This window comes from Somniosus microcephalus, chromosome 14, assembly GCF_052327205.1.
Source record: "Somniosus microcephalus isolate GS21.2 chromosome 14, FLI_Smic_1.0, whole genome shotgun sequence".
Classification (NCBI taxonomy): domain Eukaryota; kingdom Metazoa; phylum Chordata; class Chondrichthyes; order Squaliformes; family Somniosidae; genus Somniosus; species Somniosus microcephalus.
The window spans coordinates 94,943,215-94,965,285 of NC_141000.1; the positions used below are offsets into that span (position 1 = coordinate 94,943,215).

The 22,071-nt window shown below is 44.3% G+C and overlaps 1 protein-coding gene across 1 annotated transcript in view; it reads right to left on the reverse strand.

The window, feature by feature from the left end:
• Positions 1 to 22,071, reverse strand: part of col8a1a (collagen, type VIII, alpha 1a) — a 250,600-nt gene that overhangs the window by 20,068 nt on the left and 208,461 nt on the right. The window contains exon 3 of the mRNA XM_086006988.1: positions 20,284 to 20,599. Within this exon, the coding sequence (XP_085863114.1) occupies positions 20,284 to 20,596 (313 nt within the window). The 5' untranslated portion in view covers positions 20,597 to 20,599. The remainder of the gene's footprint in view (positions 1 to 20,283; positions 20,600 to 22,071) is intronic.

Consider the following 22,071-nt stretch of genomic DNA (forward strand, 5'->3'; position numbering starts at 1 on the left):
ATTTATCCCTCAACCAATATTACTGAAACAGATTATCTGGTCATTATCATGTTGCTGCTTGTGGGAGCTTGCTGTGCACAAATTGGCTGCCACGTTTCCTACATTACAACACTTCAAAAGTACTTCATTGGCTGCAAAGCACTTTAGGACGTTCTAAGGTTGTGAAAGGTGCTATAAAAATGCAAGTCTTTCTTTCTTTCATGAACACTCGCTGCTTGTAAGATGGACTTTAGCTTCTGCTGGTTAAAATTCTGCATTTTCAGGGAGGAAGCCTTTGAAATCCTTTTACCCTTATTTAATTCTGTACTTTCCTGTTAGCATTAGCTGGAGGGAGAATGCTGAGAAACTGATATTGGATGCAAGAATGATCCATTTGGCAGTGAGAGAGGCATGTGTTACAAAGCCGTAGTTCTAACCAAGGATTATGTCTTAAACCGCAAGACAATCCTGAATCATGCATTCCCAGACACTGCTGTTATTATTTGTAACAGATACGTTCTTCAGGTTACATTTTATATTCCTGTTTTGCCATTTAGGTCATAGAGTTGATGTCTAGTTTTGTGTAAGACTATAAAATGTTTTAGGAATAGGAAAACAATTCCTCTTTGGTAAATCTCAAATCCATCTTCTCTCTGTTTCTCTAAATCCCTTCTTTCTCCAGAAACACATTTAGCTGTCTGTTGAACAATTTTTTATTGCTTGGGTCAATGGCCTTCTCTAGTAATTCATTCCACAAGACTATAAACTGTAGTGTAAATAAATTTCAGTTGATTTCACTTCTTAATTCAATTTCCTAATCTTTAGCTTGTTTCCCCTGGTATTTGAACCTTTTGCTATAGTCTGAGTGATCAATTTGCCTGGACAAACTTGGAACGTTTCATTAGTTTACCACTAAGTCTTCTCATTTCCGAAGAGAACAATTTGTCTATCTAGCTCGAGTATTTTTGGAGTAAAATACTGTCTTACATTGGAATAGTATTAAAATGATAAAATAAATTCATATTTTGGTAAATATAAAAAAGAAAATATGAATGCTGGAAAATTGACATAAGAGCAGAAAATGTAGAAGAAATACAGCAAGTGTAAAATTAGCTCAGTCGGTAGCACTCCTCTGAATCAGAAGACTACGGATTAAGTCCCACTCCAGGACTTGAATTCATGATCTAGGCTGTAAATTCATGCTGGTACAGAAGGAGTGCAGCATTGTCAGCAGTGCTGTCCATTAGATGAGATGTTAAACCAAAGCTGCTTCAGCCTATTCCAGTGGTTCACATGAACATTAATAATCCCATGGTATAACTTGTACAAGAGCATTTAGTTTTCCTGTTGTTCTTGACAACATTCCTCCCTCCATCAAGCCACCAAAAACAGATGAATCCCTGTTTATGGGCAAAATGGCTCTTATTATTCTCTACTCAACAATTGTCCTTGCATTCAAAGTAATTAATTGAATGCAAAATGCTTTAAGGTGTTACACGTTTGCCTGCCGTATAAATGCAACATTTTTTTTGTACCTTGGTCAGTAGCTGAAAGAGACAAAACAAATTAATTAACAAATTTTTGCCTTGTTTGGAATTTACCATAACCACTCAGTACTGGGAGTATGGATTCAGGCCTATTTATCCAACATTCTCTTTCAATGATATCTGACTTGCTGTCTTACATTTTTATTTCTTATTTTAGTAGTTTATAATCAGATAGAAAATAATGGACAGCATTTGGAATTAACTTATCAACTTTATTTTCTTATCATATATTTTATATATATATATATAAGTATAAATACATTATGGCCGCCATTTTAAGATTTTGACCCGCCGGGAGCGGGCGGGTAGAATGGAAGTCCAGGTTTCCCCGCACGCTGTGGATTATTAACTCCACTCCACAGCGTGCGAGTAATGTCATGGACAGGTTCCCCGACTGGAAGTCAGGGGAACGCTGGACCTGGACAGAAGGCTGCAACCACAGGTAGGTGCGAGCCCCGACCCCTGTGGGGGTGGTCATGAGAAGCACGCCTGCTCCTCCGGGCCCACAAGGATTGCTCACCAAGGCTGTGCTCGCCTTGCTGCAGCTGTCGGGAATCCTGAGGCCCGGGATCCCCGGCCGGCAATAGTTAAATCTGCACAGCAGGCTAAAGCCGAGGCTTCCAGCCTCATTATCATATTTAAAGTGCCAACCAGCTCCCAGGAGGCGTCCCCGTCCCGCCTCCGTTAAACTCAGAAGTGGAAAGTTGGAGGCAGGTTAGGGTCGAGATTCACATTTTTAATACTTTAACATTCTACCCATTTTTGGGGGTTAAAATCCGCCCCCCCCCTGCTTTGTTACACTTCAGACACCACACATTGTCTAATGGAAATTTCTGTGTTATACTTCATTTTAAAAAGTAAGGAGAAACAGGAGTCAACTTTTTGAAAAGTTCTCCAGGAATACCAGAGCCACAATGTCTGCAGGCTGTTAGTTGACCTTCCCACAAACAAAGCCAGAGTTCTGAACTCCAACCTCAATAACAATTAATCTTTGAGCAAACTCGCCCAGTGTTTACTGAACAACAATTAGACTTTGCAGCTTTAAAACAGCATACACCTATACTTTAGGAACAGAATAATAATACTGTGTTTTATCAGGTTAAAGCCGAAGGGTTCCAGCCTCATTATCATATTTAAAGTGCCAACCCACCTTCTGTCCATCCAAAACAGTACATTCACTGACATACCATGAGCAAAACCACAGGACGCTAGTTATATAATAAAATCTGTAAGTCAGGCACATATTTCCTGTCTCTCATACTTCTTTGTCACACTTCATGTGTTACGCTGCAAATGTATGTGTCACCCACTTTTTAAAGAAAGTGTGAAGAAACAAAGAAACATTTTGAATGTACAAACTCCCGTAGCAATTGAAAATACCTTAACTAATATTGGAACCATTAGTGGCTGTGGCCCTGACTGACCTTACCAATCACACTTAAAGAAAGAGATAAAAAAATCCAGGGTTCTGACTTGTAGCCTCAAGAGCAGTTAAATTCTGACCTATCTTCCTATGTACTTAACGGCAATTAAGAATTTGGTGACCTTGCAGGAATGCAGCATCACTTTAACAGCAGAAGAGCAGGATCGTTCTACTATGAGATTGTAAATGACATGGTTTAATGCTCCTCTCCTTGTAATAGAATACATTCGACATCCCGTGAGGAATGGCGCAGGTGATCTATTCAGAGTTTTAAAAGACAACAGTTTTCGACTGTATTATGCGAGGCTGTCAAGTATTTATTTAACATTGTGTTTCTGTGGAGCATTTGTTCTGTTCGCTGAGCCTGCACGCATTCTTTCGATAACGCATAAAAAGCCAAGTGTCCCCATAATGTTAATTTATGGGCTGGTGCTGATGTTTTCATTGGCACTTTCACTGACAACATGGGTGTTTTTAATAACAGACAAAAACAGCCCACGCACATTTTGCCTCATTGTTTTCTTCATTTTCCTCTCTTGCTTGATCCAGTGCCTGTGTTCTTCAGCTGCAGTCTGGTTTGAGTTATGTGATTATATATGTTTCGTCTACCAAGTTGTTCATTATTTGAATAAATTACTTGTGATTGTTTTTTTATTTGTTCTCGAGATGTGGGCAACGTTGGCAAGGCTGCATTTATTGCCTATCCCCAAGTTCCTCTGAGAAGGCAGCCACTGGCCTTCTTGAACTGCTGCACCAAATGTGCATTGCAATGGACTGCCAAGCAGGGGAAGTGTTAGAATTGCTCAACGCATGCAATTGCATGGGGCTCTGAACCAGTCAGAACCAGTAAAAGGACATCTACTGAATGGTAATAGCTGATCCCTGATCATTTTGTCAACTATTTTTATATTACTTATTGCAAACAAGCATTTTCACGATTGTACATAGGATTACATGGGACATGCAGCACAGAAACGGGCCATTCGGCCCAACCAGTCCATGCCAGCGTTTATGCTCCACTCGAGCCTCCTCCTATCCTTTCTCATCTAACTCTATCAGCATAACCATCTATTCCCTTTTCCCTCATATGCTTGTCTAGCCTCCCCTTAAATGCATCTATACTATTTGCTTCAACCACTCCCTGTGGTAGCGAGTTCCACATTCTCACCACTCTCTGGGTAAAGAAGTTTCTTCTGAATTCTCTATTTGATTTCTTGGTGACGATCTTATATTGATGGCCTCTAGTTTTGCTCATCCCCACAAGTGGAATCACTCTCTCTGTGTCTACTCTATCAAAACCATGCATAATTTTAAAGACCTCTATTAGGTCACCCCATAGCCTTCTCTTTTCATCTTTTCATGATAGGTGTACCCTCGCAGTTCTGGTATCATCCTTATAAATCTTTTTTGCACCTTCTCCAGTGCCTCTATATCCTTTTTATAATATGGCGACCAGAACTGTACGCAGTACTCCAAGTGTGGTCTAACCAAGGTTCGATACAGGTTTAGCATAACTTCACTACTTTTCAATTCTATCCCTCTAGAAATAAACCCTCGTGCTTGGTTTGCTTTTTTATGGCCTTATTAACCTGTGTCACTACTTTTAGTGATTTGTGTATTTGTACTCTGAGACCCCTTTGTTCTTCTATCCCATTTAGATTCTTATTTTCCAAGTAATATGTGACCTCCTTAATTTTCTTACCAAAATGTAATACCTCACATTTATCTGTGTTGAAATGCCCATTCAGCAAGTTTATTAATGACTTCTTGTAATTTTTTGCAGTCCTCCTCAGTGTTGACTATCCCCCCAAATTTGGTGTCATTCGCAAATTTAGAAATTGTGTTTTTGATTCCAAGGTCTAAATCGTTAATATAAATTGTGAACAACAGTGGTCCCAGCACTGATCCTTGTGGGACTCCATTTTCCACCTTCTGCCACTCTGACTAGCTACCCTTTACCCCATCTCTTTGCTTTCTGTCTTGAAGCCAGCTAGCTATCCATTCTACTAATTGTCCCCTGATTCTGCATTCTCTGACCTTATTCATTAGTCTATTATATCGAAGGCTTGCTGAAAATCTAGATAAATTACATCTACTGCATTATCCTCGTCTACTCTCTCTGTTACCTCTTCAAAAAATCCAATGAGGTTGGTGAAGCAAGACTTTCCCTTTTGAAATCCATGCTGACTATTCATTATTATATTTTTGGTTTCTAGATGTTCTTCTATTTTCTCCTTTAGTAGGAATTCCATTATTTTTCCTACCACCGATGTTAAGCTGACTGGGTAAAGAAGTTCCCTAAACACGTTCTATCTCCCTTTATGTGTGCGGATTTGACATCAGATTAAATAGAATCACAGAATCGTACACCACAGAAGGAGGCCATTCGTCTCATCGAGTCCGCGCCGGTAATGATTGTCTAGTAAAATGTAGGGACGCCAAACTGAACCTTTCCACGAGGTCCCCACAAGGCAAATGACGTTCCTGCTGCAAATGTCAGGTTTTCCACTTGCCACCTGGGTGTGAACTTGGCGTTGCAGATCGGTCGTCTGTTACAGAAGCCCACCGACTTTCATTTCCTTTGGCAACAAGTTGAAAGTCTAACCCAGTGAGTGCAAGGACGAAACAAGATTTAAAAAAAATGTAGGTTCTGAAAGGATTTGTCGAAAAGAACCTAAGCCGTAATTATACCATTTGAGATCTTATGTCAGCTGTTTTAACAAGGCCATTAGAGCAGAAGTTCTGTATCTGCACACAGAGATCTTGTTACACTAAACACAGCTTCTGTTTGTCTTCATGAAAAAATGCTTGGCAAACCTCTTTGGAAGAAAACCCAAACATCGGTGGCGGGTCGTGTGGGAAATTAGATTTTTTTTTGACAGCGAGTTGGGACCCAGCTGTCATCCCACCGTAACGCGCCTTTCCCACAGGCGCGTGTGTGATCTCCGATCTGACTCGACCCGCAGAGGCGGACGACATAATTAAACCAATTATTGGGTTGTGGACAGCCCTTAATAATGCTTTCAACTGTACCTATTCACTTTAACTGCTCACTCATGGGGTCCACACTGCTCGGGGACCACGTCTGTGAACCTGAGACGGGAGATCAGTGGCCAATGCTCCAGCTGATTATTTGACAGCTTCAAATGTACAGTAAAAGGTCCCACCTGACAGATCATCACTTTGCTCAGCCACAAGCTGTTTCTCAGTCTATTTCCAGCACAGATTCTGCAGGCTTTCCACTTTCCACTCTCCATCCACTCTTACCTCATTGGAAGAACTCTCTCACCATTGACAGGATGCTTCTGTCATCTCCACTTCACCTGCCATCTATTCCATCAACATGGGCGCCCTTTATACTGTCTCACCTTGGTCCTCAGAATCCCACCACGATCAGCCCCAACACCAGCAGCACCAACAATAACAGCAACCCTCTCCGCAATCAACTGATGCTGCACAGGACACAGGGCATCAGCACCCAAGCACGTTGCTGCCCGGGAGGCCAGGGATGGCCTCACCATGGCCAGATTTACTTCACTTGATGCTGTACACCCTGGCTGCCACATGATGCGCCAGGTTGGCAACACCCCACACCAACACCATAAAGCACCCCTACAATGCCCAAGCCATTCCTTTCACACTCACCACTATTGTGGGGGGTACCGTTATGTCTCACCATTCACTGCAACTCACTGAGTCACTTCCAAAGGTTCACACAAATCTATCCAAGATCGGAAAGTTTTGAAAATAAAGATTTCAATGTTTGACAGCACATTAACAGAAACTTTACATGAACATTGGATAAAACACCCAAGTGTGTTGTTAGTTGGTATGATTGCACTAGGATGAGGGTGAGTGTGAGGGATGGGGAAGTGATAATGTAGATAAAGAGGGATGGGTGGAGGTGCAAGGCAAGTTGGTGTGAGTAAGGATGTGCAGGAGTAGGGTAGGGAAGGCAGAGTGATGGGGATGTGATGAGAGGCACAGCAGGATGAGGTTGAGTGTGGCTTTGTACTAATGTTTCTAATGAGATAATTGAAAGGTTTGTGGCACTGCACCCAGATCCTCCTGACCATACCCCTGCTTGTGCCCTCCTGTGCAATGTGCAACCAGGCTGTTGTGTTCTCCTGGGGAGGTCTCTTTTGCCCATCGGAAGGGAAGAGGACCTCCCTGCGTGCTTTGACTCCCTCCATAAGCATAGGTGAGACATAACGGTACCCCCCGCAAAGGTGGCGAGTGTGAAAGGAATGGCTTGGACATTGTAGGAATGCTTTATGGTGCTGGTGTGGGTTGGTGCCAACCTGGTGCATCATGTGGCAGCCAGGGTGTACAGCATCAAGTGAAGTAAATCTGACCATGGTGAGGCCATCCCTCCAAGAACACTGACAGCACAAATATCTAAAGAAATTTGGCCTTGGTCCCTTTAAGGAAACTGGCTGATGACGTGTCATGAATGACGTCACCAGACCCGCGGAAAACGCGCTGGGCAGGCTTAACAAGCCCCATCAATGTGAATTAATTTTCCAGAGTGGGCTGGAGCCAGCAGCGAGGTCGTGACCTGCCACCGACATCGCCCATTCCGGACCCGCCGAGGTAAGGAAAATCCCGGCCTTTATTCATGAAATGGCTCTTTAAACTGATTTCTTGGCACTAAGAGGGGAGAATACCAGTTTGCTTGTCTCCTTTCCCCCTCCACAACAGAAAGAAAAACCTTCTGTTATTTAGTTTAATTATGATGGACAATGCCTTGGCACCATTATAAAGTTTCACTGTGTATATGCACAGGAGTCCGAGGAAAGAGGATAACCAGGGAAAGAGTAGGGCCCATTAGGGACTAAAGTGGCAAACTGTGTGTAGAGCTGGGAGATGTAGGTGAGGTTTTAAATGAACATTTTGCATCTGTGTTCACTATGGAGAAGGACAATATAGGCATAGAAATCAGGCAGGGGGATTGTGATATACTTGAACAAATTAGTATTGAGAGGGAGGAGGAACTAACAGTTTTAGCGGGCTTAAAAGTGGATAAATCCCCAGGCCCAGACAAGATGTATCCCAGGTTGCTGTGTGAGGCAAGGGAGGAGATTGCAGGGGCTCTGACACAAATTTTCAGAACCTCTCTGATCACAGGGGAGGTGCCAGAGGACTGGAGAACAGCTAACGTAGTACCATTATTCAAGCAGGGTAGTAGGGATAAACCAGGGAATTACAGGCCAGTGAGCCTAACATCAGTGGTAGGGAAATTATTGGAAAAAATTCTGAGGGACAGAATTAGTCTCCACTTGGAGAGGCAAGGATTAATCAAGGATAGTCAGCATGGTTTTGTCAGGGGGAGATTATGTCTAACCAATTTGATTGAATTTTTTGAGGGGGTGACTAGGTGTGTGGATGAGAGTAGCGCAGGTGATAATGGTCTACATGGACTTCAGTAAGGCTTTTGACAAAATCCCACATGGGAGAGTGGTCAAGAAGGTAAGAGCCCATGGGATCCAGGGCAATTTGGCACATTGGATCCAAAATTGGCTTAGTGGCAGGAGGCAGAGGGTGATGGTTGAAGGTTGTTTTTGTGACTGGAAGTCTGTGTCCAGTGGTGTACCGCAGGGATTGGTGCTGGGTCCTTTGCTGTTTGTAGTGTACATTAATGATTTAGATATGAATGTAGGAGGTATCAGTAAGTTCACAGATGACACGAAAATTGGTGGAGTGGTAAATAGCGAGGAGGGAAGCCTCAGGCTACAGGACGATATAGACGAGTTGGTTAGATGGGCAGAACAGTGTCAAATGGAATTTAACCCTGAAAGTTGTGAGGTGATGCATTTTGGGAGGACTAACAAGGCAAGGGAATACACAATGAATGGTAGGATCCTAGGAAGGACAGAGGATCAGAGGGACCTTGGTGTGCATGTACATAGATCCCTGAAGGCAGCAGGACAGGTAGATAAGGTGGTTAAAAAGGCATATGGGATACATGCCTTCATTAGCCAAGGCATAGAATATAAGAGCAGGGAGGTTATGATGGAGCTGTACAAAACGCTAGTTAGGCAACAGCTGGAATACTGTGTGCAGTTCTGGTCACCACACTATAGGAGAGATGTGATTGCATTGGAGAGGGTGCAGAGAAGATTCACCAGGATGTTACCTGGGCTGGAGCGCTTCAGCTATGAAGATAGACTGGACAGGCTGGGGTAGTTTTCCTTAGAGCAGAGAAGGCTGAGGGGGGACCTGATTGACGTGTACAAAATATGAGGGGCATAGATAGGGTAGATAAAAAGGAACTTTTCCCCTTAGTAGAGCGGTCAATAACCAGGGGGCATAGTTTCAAGGTAAGGGGCAGGATGTTTAGAGGGGATTTGAGGAAAAACTTTTTCACCCAGAGGGTGGTTGGAATCTGGAACTCCCTGCCTGAAAGGGTGGTAGAGGCAGGAACCCTCACAACATTCAAGAAGCATTTAGATGAGCACTTGAAACGCCATAGCATACAAGGCTACGGACCAAGTGCTGGAAAATGGGATTAGAATAGACAGGGCTTGATGGCCGGCGCGGACATGATGGGCCGAAGGGCCTCTTTCTGTGCTGTATAACTTTATGACTCTATGAGGTCTAGTGTACAGCATTGTTTATTCTTGCTTTGTGGATCCCAGTTCTACGCCTAACACCACAGGATAATAGGATAACTTTTTGTCTTCAGCTCCTGGGCAGTAATCTGGTGAAGAGGACCAGCTGTCTGTTTGAGAACCTGGCCGATATTCATTCCATTGCAATCAAGATGGAACATTTACCCCCATATTAAAATGTACCCCACCCAAGCATGCTGTGAGTTAATTTCTATTTGGAATATTTCCTATTTCAAAAAAAAGAGGCAAAATTGATTTTTGATGAGCCAGAATAATCAGCAATTATTTTAAACTTGGATGAAAAATTCATCAGATCAATCCAGATTAATCACACACTTGGACAAGAGCAGGTACATTATCAACAATGAGAGCCCCCTGGTGGTTAATACTATGTAATACACCCAACGCAAATGTTCATGACTGGAATTGCAGGAGAATATGTAAGAGAGAGAGATGCAAGCACAGCAGGACAACGATAATGGATGATTTTTGTTGTGTATGTACCTTTAAGGGAATAACTGGTTTTAGACTGCAGTACCGGCAGTGACCACCCCTGTATAAAAGGCCCTAGCAGGCTTCTGTATTTCAGTCTGACGTTGCCCTCCTGTTCAGTAAAGTACCTGTTAAACTGTTCTCCCGAAGTTCGTGTATTATTGAGGCGCGGACTTTACAGTGGCGACGAGTAAGTTCGAACTCACCTGCAGTGTGGCATCATCTCACGGGGATCTCGCCCTGAGAGGAGGTTTCTTGGAGGTCGTAGTCTGAGCAACGGGCGTCGACCGCGGGCAACCGCCCAAAGAATTCATCGGTGTTCGGAGAATTGCAGGAGACACTGTGGAGAGCTGTGCTTGGCTCCCCAGTTAAGGTGTTCCAGCAAATCGTGCTGGTAGCAGGTAGTGCGCTGACCCTTCCGGACTGCGGCGGGCTCAAGCTCGATCGAGCGGCTCTACAAAACGGGCCGCGCAGCGTCGCCGGGAAAAGAAAACAAGAGAGAGGGTGGAGCGCACAGGGCGCGGTCGGTGCTCAAGAACCGGGCAGCGGAGGGAAAATAAACGGGGGGAAGGAAAGCGAGACGCGCCGAAGCCGCGGGTCACCGCCATTACCCTGTAGAATGCTAGGAGCAGCATGGCAGCAAGGGGAAGAAGCAAAAGCGCGGGAGGCGCCATTTTATCCCGTTGGGGAAGAAGCAAAAGCGCGGGAGGCGTCATTTTATTCCATTGGGGAAGAAGCAAAAGCGCGGGAGGCGCCATTTTAAATCACCCAAGATGCTGAAAAGTGGCAGTATCACTGCTTTCGACAACGAGGTAGAAGACTGGACCACGTATGTGGAAAGAATTGAAGTGTACTGCAAGGCAAATGAGGTGGCCGATGGAAAGAGGGCGTCGGTATTATTAAATCTGATGGGCGCGAGTACGTACTGCCTATTGCGGAATTTAATTACCCCAGCTAAACCAATGGAGAAAAGTTTTGAGGAGATTGTTAATATCTTACAGGAACACCTAAGCCCTACACCACTGCTGATAGCAGAAAGATTCAAGTTCCATAAAAGAAACCAGCACAAAGATGAGAGCAATGCTGACTATCTTACGGAACTACGCAAGTTATCGAAGCACTGTCAGTTCGGAGCAGGACTGGCAGACACCTTACGGGATAAGTTTGTCTGCGGGCTACAGAGTGAAGGAACCCAGAAACGACTACTTTCAAAAAAGAACCTGACGCTAGAACAGGCTTTCAGCGTGGCAGTATCCTACGAAGCAGCAGCACGGGGAGCTGCGGAAATACAACAGAAACCACAAGAATACAGTGCTAACGAAATGGCGTATGGAGCAGAAAAGTGCTATCGCTGCGGCAGAACAACCCATGAGCAGAAGGACTGCTGGTTTAAGGACAAAGTATGCAGGCAATGCAGAAAAATGGGACATATAGCAAGAGTCTGCAGGTCGGGAAAGAAAACCAGCATGACAAGAACTACTAAGGAAAAGTACAAGAAAGTAAAGAAATTGACAGACAGTAGTTCGGAAGATCCGGAGAGTGATAAGGACTCTGGGAGCAGGAGACTAAGTTGTCTAAAGTTACACAACGTGATCGCAAAGGAGGATCACCAAACCATTTGGGTCACCCTCACGATAGCAGGGTCCCCAGTAAAGATGGAATTGGACACAGGATCAGCCCTAACTGTCATGAATCGACGAGACTATGAGCGGCTATTCTCACACATACCCTTAAAGGACACGTCCATCGTATTGAAGACATACACGGGGCAAAAGGTTTACCCCAGAGGAAAAATAAGGGTGCCAATTAAATATAACGACAAGGAAACGCAGAAACTATATATGTATATACTACGAGATGGAGGACCACCATTATTGGGACGTGAATGGATCCGAAAAATACAATTGGATTGGCATTCCATTCAGGCGCTAACTGTGACTGACAAAAATGATGATGACGTTGCACCTGGACGTCTGTCACAAATTCTATCTGACGCGGAAGAGGTGTTCCAACAAGGACTTGGGACTCTAAAAGGAGTAAAGGCAACCATAAAGATTGAAGATAACGCAAACCCAAAATTTTTTAAGGCCAGACTGGTGCCATACGCGATCCGCCCAGCCGTTGAAGCTGAACTGGAGAGTCTGGAATGTTCAGGTGTGCTGTCCAAGGTGGACTGGAGTGAGTGGGCCACACCCATCGTTCCTGTAATGAAGAAAGCATTGGGCAGCACGCCTGGGGAGCCGAAGAAAGTTCGCATCTGTGGGGACGTCAAGGTGACTGTGAACCCAGTCCTGCACACAGTACAATATCCACTTCCGTGGATAGAAGATATTTTCACCTCACTATCTGGAGGGAAACGTTTTACAAAGATTGATCTGGCCCAAGCGTATCTACAAATGGAGGTGGAAGAAGCATCTAGAAAATACCTCCCGATTAACACTCACAAAGGCCTTTACCAGTACAATCGACTGGTATTCGGGGTAGCATCAGCCCCGGCTATTTGGCAGAGGGCGATGGAACAAGTCCTGCAAGGGATCCCGGGGACCCAGTGTTATTTGGACGACATCCCGGTTACGGGCGAAAATGACAGTGAACACCTTGCCAACCTGGAGCAGGTGCTCACGAGATTACAGGAATATGGGCTACGAGCCAACCGCCCCAAATGCGAGTTCTTCAGGAGACAAATCTCGTATTGTGGCCACATGATTGATGAGGAAGGGTTGCATAAGTCGCCGGACAAGATTGAGGCTGTAGTCAAGGCTCCAGCACCGGAAAATGTGTCGCAACTGAGGTCGTTCCTCGGGTTGGTGAACTACTATCATAAGTTCTTGCCGAATTTATCTACAATTCTGCACCCACTGAACGCCCTGCTGCAAACTGGAGTAACATGGAAATGGAGTGATGAGTGTAAGCGTGCCTTTCAGAAATGTAAATGCCTAATCACTTCAAAAGAAGTATTGGCCCACTACAATCCAACACTACCGATTCAGTTAGCATGTGATGCATCTCCCTATGGCATCGGAGCGGTGCTGTCACACAAATTCCATGACGGTTCAGAGAGGCCAATAGCCTTTGCGTCGCGCTCGTTAACCTCAGCCGAGCGTAACTACACCCAGATTGACAGGGAGGCCCTCAGCCTGGTGTGGGGGGGTAAAGAAGTTCAATCACTATCTGCACGGGCAGAAATTCACCCTACTGACTGATCATCAGCCCCTGGTCTCCATTTTTAACCCAAAGAAGGGTGTTCCGGTGATGACGGCGCAACGGCTGCAAAGATGGTCACTTTTTCTAGGGGCACATCAGTACGACATAGAGTACAAGGGTACGAAACAGCATGGAAACGCTGATGGGCTGTCGCGCCTACCATTGCCTACAGTAGAGGAAGCACCTGCAGTGGACCCTGTTGAGATATTCCATGTGACCATAGTCGAATGTCTACCTGTTACAAACTCAAGTATAGAGAAGGAAACCCGAAATGACCCGACACTCTCTCGGGTCTATGATTTGACGGTGAAGGGATGGCCAGCACATGGCGACTCACTGTTGCCAGCATTCTCGCCAAGGAGAGAACAGCTGTCAGTGTGCCGGGGGACCTTGATGTGTGGATCCCGAGTGGTAATTCCACCCAAGTTGAGAGATAGAGTGCTCAATGAGCTTCATGAGGGTCATCTGGGAGGGGTAAAAATGAAGAGCCTAGCCAGGACGTTTGTGTGGTGGCCGGGAATCGATAAAGAAATCAAGGATATGACCAAGAGATGCACAGGATGCCAGAAGGTCCAAAATGCTCCACCACAGGCCCTGCTACATCCATGGGAGTGGCCCTCATCTCCATGGCAACGGGTACACATTGATTTTGCTGGTCCATTTATGGACTCCATGTTCCTAATCGCCGTGGACGCCCATTCGAAATGGCCAGAGGTCATTAAAATGTCCTCCACCACCACGGAGAAAACTATTGCAGTCCTACGGACCATCTTTGCCAGGAATGGGTTGCCAGAACAGATTTGCTCCGACAATGGGCCACAGTTTGTGTCTGAGGATTTCCGGAGGTTCCTGAAGAATAATGGGGTGAAACATTACACATCTGCCCCATATCATCCAGCCACAAATGGATTGGCTGAGAGGTTTGTTCAGACCTTTAAAAAGGCCATAAAGGCAATGTATAATGACAACATACCACTACAACACAAGGTGGATAATTTCTTGTTTGCTTACCGGAATGCGACACATGCAGTAACCAACCAAACTCCAGCCGTACTGTTTTTCAACCGAAGGCTAAGATGTCGCTTGGATTTGCTCAAACCAAACATAAGATGAGATGTTGAGGATAAGCAGTTCCAGCACATAAATGAGAAGCCAACCAGGAGCTTCAAGATAGGGCAACCAGTCTTGGCCCGTGACTACCGAACAGAAAAATGGCAGCCAGGAACGATATGCACACAGCAGGGACCACTAATGTACACAGTGGACGTTGGAGAGAGCATCGTGAGACACCATGCTGACCAGATTCTAGAGTCACAAGAACATGCCAAACCTATACCACAAGCATGTGCACCTGGTAATGAGCCCGAAGTACAGATTGCGTCTACCTCAGAAGCAGTGGTATTGGAAGCTGACGAACCAACCAATGACAGTGAGCCAGAATCGACTCCACCGCAAGAACAGGATACTCGAGAAAGGCGCTATCCAGTCAGGATCAGGAAGCCTCCTCAAAGACTGAACTTATAAATGATTATTTCAGTTGATGTATATAGTACCGAGAAAATTGTAATTGTAATTAGTTATTATTTAGTTGTTAAATGAATGTTATGTACTGTTTATCTAAAAGGGGAGGAATTGTTGTGTATGTACCTTTAAGGGAATAACTGGTTTTAGACTGCAGTACCGGCAGTGACCACCCCTGTATAAAAGGCCCTAGCAGGCTTCTGTATTTCAGTCTGACGTTGCCCTCCTGTTCAGTAAAGTACCTGTTAAACTGTTCTCCTGAAGTCCGTGTATTATTGAGGCGTGGACTTTACAATTTTAGCTTTCCCAAGATCGAGTGGAATAAAGATAAGGCTTGTGGTCAGTGGGGGACAATTTTCAGAATGCATTCAGGACTGTTTCATACATCAGTATGTTTCTAGTCCGTAACGGAAAGCAGCATTGCTTGGCTTAGATCTGGGAAATGAAAGAGGCCAAATAACTGACGTGACAATAGGAGAATAATTGTGAAATAGCGACCAGAAAATAGGTAGGTTCAACGTAAAAATAGGAAAGATTAATGAAGAGTGAAAGATAAGGGTGCTGGACTGGAAAAGGGCAAAGTTCAGAAAGATAATAGGGGGCCTGGCCAGAATTAATTGGTCAGAAAAGTTAGCAAACAGGTTGCTAACTCAGCACTATGAAACCTTCAAAGATTTGCAATGAGATGCATCGACTACAAATAAATATATTCCTAGAACGAGAAAAGGGGGTGCATTAACCTATAGCATTCCAGGGATAAATAAAGACTTGAAAGACTTGGGGGGAAAATTTGAGTCGTGCCCCCTTTGGGGCGTTAACTTCGCCGGGGCACCCCCGCTGCCGAAAGAGGGAAGCGGATTGCTACTGGAAGGGCCCCGCCTCCCTCTTGGGGCACCGTGAGTGAATATCGCGGCGCTATGTGCAGCAGCACCACACGCTGTGACATGTCGCGCCGTGGTACTGCAGGCCTTCCTCCCCTTCTTAACGGGAGACGTTGGCGGCGCCGCGCCCCGGCTCTAGTTGCTTTGCGCCCCTCTTAGGGCACTAACAGAAGGCGCAAAGCAACCGAATTTTTAGGCCTTGCATTTATATAACACCTCTCACGACCTCAGGACGTCCCAAAGCGCTTTACAGCCAATGAAGTACTTTTGAAATGTAGTCACTGTTGCAATGTAGGAAGATTAGAGAGATTAAAACTAAACTGAATCTTTAAAAAGGTGTATGATAAAGTGAGGGGTTATACAATACTAAAGATAATCATAAGGGATATAGAGAATGAAATAGGGAGGCGAAAAGGAAGTTTGCAAAGGCCAAAGGAGAATATGACAAAGGTTAATTAAAAAAGATTGTAAGGATTTCATAAACATATAAAAATCAAAATATAGTTAAAGAGAGGCGAGTCTAATTGTGGAGTACGAATGTACGGCAGCGAGAGTAAATAAATATTTTGCATCAGTTTTTACAAATGAACAATTGATAGAGTGACCTGTAGAAAAAGAATTGGTTCTGAAATAATCAGCTGAACTCAAGATGGTCACTGGACCCTGATGGCTGTTGAAAGAAGTCAGAGAGCTGATAGCTGAGGCTCTGGCCACAATTTTTCAAACCTCCCTAGCTATGTAAATTGTGCCACTGGACTGGAGAATGATCTGGTATCACCTGCAGCCTTGGGTCAGCCTGCACATGTACACAAATGACACTCTGCTCGATCTCTGCACCACCTCACTTGACCCCTCCACTGCCTCTGTGCTGTCGAGCTGCTTGTCCGGCATCTGGTCTTGGATGTGCCGCAACTTCCTCCAGCTAGACTTGGGAAGACTGAAGCTATTGTCTTCAAACTTTGTACCCTCATCGCTAACTCCTGCCCCCTCCCTGGCCACCAGATTTTTCTCAACCTCAGCCTCCTCTTTGACCCCAAGCTAAGTTTCCGACCCCATAGCCACTCGATTAGAAAGACTGCCTGCAACCACATCCACAACATTGCCCACCTCTGCCGCTACCTCAGCCCATCTACCACTAAAACCCTCCTCTGTGCCTGTCACCACCAGACTTGATTACTCCAATGCTCTGCTGGCTGACTTCTCATCCTCTGCCATCTGTAAACTTCACCTCATCCAAAACATGCCCATCCCTCCCATCCTTACTGACCTACATTGGCTCCCGCGCCTCCAACACCTCACAATAAACATCCTCATCTTTATATTTTAATCTCTCCATGACCTTGCCTCTCCCTGTCTCTATTACCAACTCCAGCGCTATATCTCCATCCCCCCTGCACCTGAACTCTCCGCTCCTCTAGCTTCAGCTTCTTTTATATCCGCACCCCCCTCTCCTTTTGCCCAAGCATTGGCTCCCATGCTTTCAGCTCTGGAGTTCCCTCCTTAATCCCCTTTGCCTCTCCACCTCCCGCTCCTCCTTAAAGACCGTCCTTAAAATCCTCCTCTTTGGCCAAGCTTTTGCTCATCCCTGAGAATAATTCCTCCTATGGCTCGCTGTCCATTCTTGTCTGATTACAATTCTGTGGAGTGGCTTAGGATGTTTTTCTACATTGCAGGCACTATATAAGTTCAAGTTGTTGCTGCTGTTGTTGTATTTGATCGCTTATTTAGAAAACTCAGAATCCCATTTACTTTTTTTGTTTGCTTTTTTTCACCTGCAGTCCTGCTTTTAAAGATCTTTGTATCTGCACCACTGGATCTCTCTTTACCTCTGTTCCATTGAGAGTTTAACCATTTATGTTACATACCTATTTTCTTTTCTTTTTTCCAAAATGTGCTGCTTATCTTTTTTGTTGAGCTTCATTTGCCACATATCTGCCTGTTCGACTAATCTGCCTGTGCCCTTCTTTAGTGTTCTGAAATCTTCCACGCAGTTTGACATGTATTTAAATTTGGTATGATCAACACATTCTGATACTAGTCCCTCTATGCCCATGTCTAGATCAATTACATACTGTATATGGTGATAGGATTTCCATCTTCACTGGCTGGGTGTTAATCTGGTGGAGCAAATTGCCCGCTCATATAAGACCCACACGATTTTCATTCCACTGAAATCAGAGGAATTAAATGGGTGCCACATCTCCACCAGTTTACTGCCCAAGCAGTGAAGGTGAAAGTCTATCCCATGCAGAGCAAGAGAGGGCCCAACACAGATCTCTAGGACACACTGCTAGCCACATCTTGTCGATCAAGATTGCCAAGAAACATTCATTCACTCCTCTCAGCTTTATATCCATCAGCCACCCCTCTATGCATGCCACCACTTTACATGTAATACCTCAGCCCTCAAGCTTCACAATGGCTTTGTGAAACTCTAAATAAATCACGCCCACTTCAATCCCTTTGTCTATACACTCAGTTTTCTCAAAGAATTTGATTAAATTAGTCAAGCAAGACTTAACTTTTACAAATCCAAATGAGTGATGTGATTATCTATACCTTTCTAAGTGCTCGTAACATGATCCCTCATTATGGTCTGTAGCATTGTATCCTACAATTGATGAGAGACTAGCTGCTCTATATTCATTTCTTCTTATGTGGACAGCAGTATAACATTCACTGCCTGCAGTCATTTTGTGCAATTCCTGTTTCTAAAAAATGTTGGAAAGTTATGATTAGTACCTTTGCTATTCCATTTCTAACCACCCGCAGTATTCTGAGGTACAAGTTCCATTAACCCTTTAATTAATTATTGGGCCAGAATTTGCGGTCTCTGGAGACGCCTCCAACCCGAAAATAATCCGAACCTACCTGCTGGCTCCCGGGCTTCGGAGAGTTCGGGTCCCGGGCCTGCAGGCGTACGCCTGTGTAAAGGCCCACGGATCCCAGGGACGCAGGCAGTTCGGAAGCGTTCCTGGGATCACGTGAGCCAGGTCCTCCTATCAGAAAGGAGGATTCCATTGCTGTCATTTCCGAACGGAATCCCCTAATGACAAGCAATGGAATCCCCAAATAATTACAGAATTTACACAATTCTAATAAAAATAAATGTTCCCATTTTCACATTTAATTAAAAGCCCCATTAATGAAGCATTTACAATAAAAATTTAAAAAAATTGAAAAATAATTTTTAATATTTTAATCTGGGCCAAAATTTACATAAACTAATTTTAAATGTTTGTGGATTTTTTATTTAAATGTTTTTAATTTAACCTTTATATTAACCCTTATGCTGGTGAAAGCAGGTCCTACTCCTGCTTTTACCAGGCATAAGGGTTTTGTGGGCATTTGCTGGGCAGTAGTTGGGCAAATAGCTGTCATCGGCCCCGCAAAATCCAGGCCATTGTTTCCTTTTAAATATTTCTATATCTACTAATCAATCTCCTCTGGTGTCCCCCAAAGATCTATCCTTGGCCTCCTCCTATTTCTCATCTACTTGCTGCCCCTTGATGACATCATCCGAAAACACAGCATCAGTTTTCACATGTATGCTGATGACACCCAGCTCTACCTCACCACCACATCTTTCGACTCCTCCACGATGTCTAAATTGTCAGACTGCTTGTCCAACATCCAGTTCTGGATGAGCAGAAATTTTCTCCAATTAAATATTGGGAAGACCGAAGCCACTGTTTTCTCTCACACCTGGCAGCTATCTCTTGCCCTGCCAGTACACTTTACACCTAATCTCAGCCTATTACCATCTCGTCTAGCTTCTAATCTCTTTTACTTCTTTTGTTTCTTTTATTCTTTTGTCTGATCGCAGCCCTGCCTTCAATCTAGTTTCTTTTCTTTCCAGTTTTGAAGAAGGGTTCGACCCGAAACGTCAACTCAAATTTCTCTCCACGGATGTTGCCTGACCTGCTGAGTTTTTCCAGCATTTTCTGTTGTTACCACTGTTTTCGGTCCCCGCCACAAACTCTGTTCCCTAGCCACTGACTCCATCCCTCTCCCTAGCATCTGTCTGTGGCTGAACCACACTGTTCACAACCTTGGTGTCATATTTGATCCTGAAATGAGTTTCCGACCACATATCTGCGGCATAACTAAGACCACCTATTTCCATCTCCATAACATCGCCCGTCTCTGCCCTTGCCTCAGGGGGTGTCACTCCTGCCTCTCCTGGCCCACAAGGAGTGCTGGAAAAAGCACTTACCTTCTTGAGCCGGCAGCGCTCACCCACCTTTCACTGCCAGGTTTCCCAAGTCCTAGGAAACCCGTGCAGCAACCGTTAAATTTAAATCAGGCTCCCAATTGTACGATGGAAGCCTGATTTAAATATGTTAATGAAGTGTCCTGCCTCTCCACAGCGAGACACTTGGATGCCACAGAACCTGCCATCTGCTGTCCTGGTAGTCCTGAGGCTAATTGCACATCCTTCTCTATAGGGATCCTGTCAGACTCTTAGTTAAACAGCTTTATTAACAATTCCAACTCTGACCTATCACTGCCTTGGCTGACATCAGTTAACAGTACAGATCAGAGACTGAATCTGGAAGCTTCCTGCTGCCTGTCATACAGAAATTAAAATTTGATACTAATTATTAGGTTATTATATGCCTTACCCTTTGCTTCCTTCCGAGGTACCACATCTTTTCCAAACACGTGCATTTGAGGAACATCTTTTCCATAGCGAGGCATGTATGGCAAATCCTTTCCATACACTGGCATGTGTGGCATCTCCTTGCCCATGTGCTGTGCATGAGGCCCCTCTTTGCCGATTCGCATCATGTGTGGGACTTGTCCGTGTACTTGCATCTGTGGGATCTGCTGTGGAACCTGTTTCATTTGATAGTAGGCACCACCGTGAATGGTTCTGGCCAGAAACAGATGGATAGCCACTGTCAGCACCTGCGCAGGGACCGGCGGGCCAGCCATGATCTGAAAGAAAGCACATAAAATATTTTTACATTTTTTCAATGTTCTTCGAACCTTTCCCCCTTTCTCTCTTTCTTTGTCTCTGTGATTTTCTCCTTCAACCAGAAAGTGAGATTGTGCAATTTCTTATGGTTGCTCTTAATATGCTACATCATCTGACAGGAGGTCCGAAATGGCTGGGACTGGTCTCCCTGTTTTTCTCCTCTTCCCTCTGACATGGAATGCTGTACCATCCTATGAAAGGCCCTCTTAATGACCTAGCTAAAGACTATTGAAACACATTCATATAGGATAGTAAAGTTCAAACAGCAGTCCTGGTTGAGATTTGAATGTGGATGCACTCTGAATGGGAGCCCATTTGCTCTATGGCTAGGGTACAGTTTCTGGGCGGTTCATATGCTAAAAGATTTATAATCCAAAGATCAATTCCAACAGGACCCTTTCAAGATCCATTCAAATCATTGTTGCGATCTGCAAAAGCTCCAGAGGTTGAAACTGCTGATACTTTTCTGTAATACATAATTTTGTCTCCATTTTATTCCAGTACAAAAAAACCCACTTGTTACCTACAAGTTACTCCAACTTCTACAAGCAAGGTGTTTTCTATAAATGTGATGTTTTACCCTTCTAGTACTAGTATCTCACAGTCTTTGGACAGTGTCAGCAGCGCATGTTGTCGCATTCCACTGAAAAAGAAAGCCAATCTAGCTTACCACAACACTTGGCATCAAACTAGCAGCGTTAATGAAACATCACCTCTGTCACGTAACCAGGTTAAAGGGAAACACATTGCTTATTGTTTTCCCATAACTTGTGTTTCCAATTTTCCATTCACTTATTTGCCATTCAGAAAGATTTTCCTTGACACCAGTATAAGAAGGTTTGTGTTCACTCAACTTAAACAGAGAGTGATTCTGATTAGCATTTCGTGTTGTTTCTGGGGTTTTCTGCCAGTTACAACTGATTATCTCATAGAGCTTCCAATTCTCAATCAACGTATTTCTATAACAGCTTGGCATAATTCATGGGCTCCGAGCCATCTAACCAAGAGCAGGGAAAGAAAAGCCAAGCAAATATTTTGCAAATTATTTTCCCAATGAGGCTTTAAATAAATCAGACACATTGAGCAGCACTGCTCCCACTTGTCAATTAAGAGGTTGAAATCTGTCATTTTTGTTGAGAGAGGGAGAGCAACAACAAATTCATATGGCTTTAATTTCACATCAGCCTATTTTCATGCTTATACCATAGTGAATGTGGCAATGGTCATGTAGGTTTATTTTTGTAACAAAAGGCCACATATGAAATCTATAAAAATAAGAGCTGAATAACAGTATGCCAACCCTGTACTCCATCAGATATTGTTACACAAATATACCAGTATCCTCATAGTGCTCTGCAACCGGCCTCTGGGAATGTATGCTACAGTCTTTGGTGACTCAATCTCCCTCTAAGGAAGCACCTAGCCCCCTGCT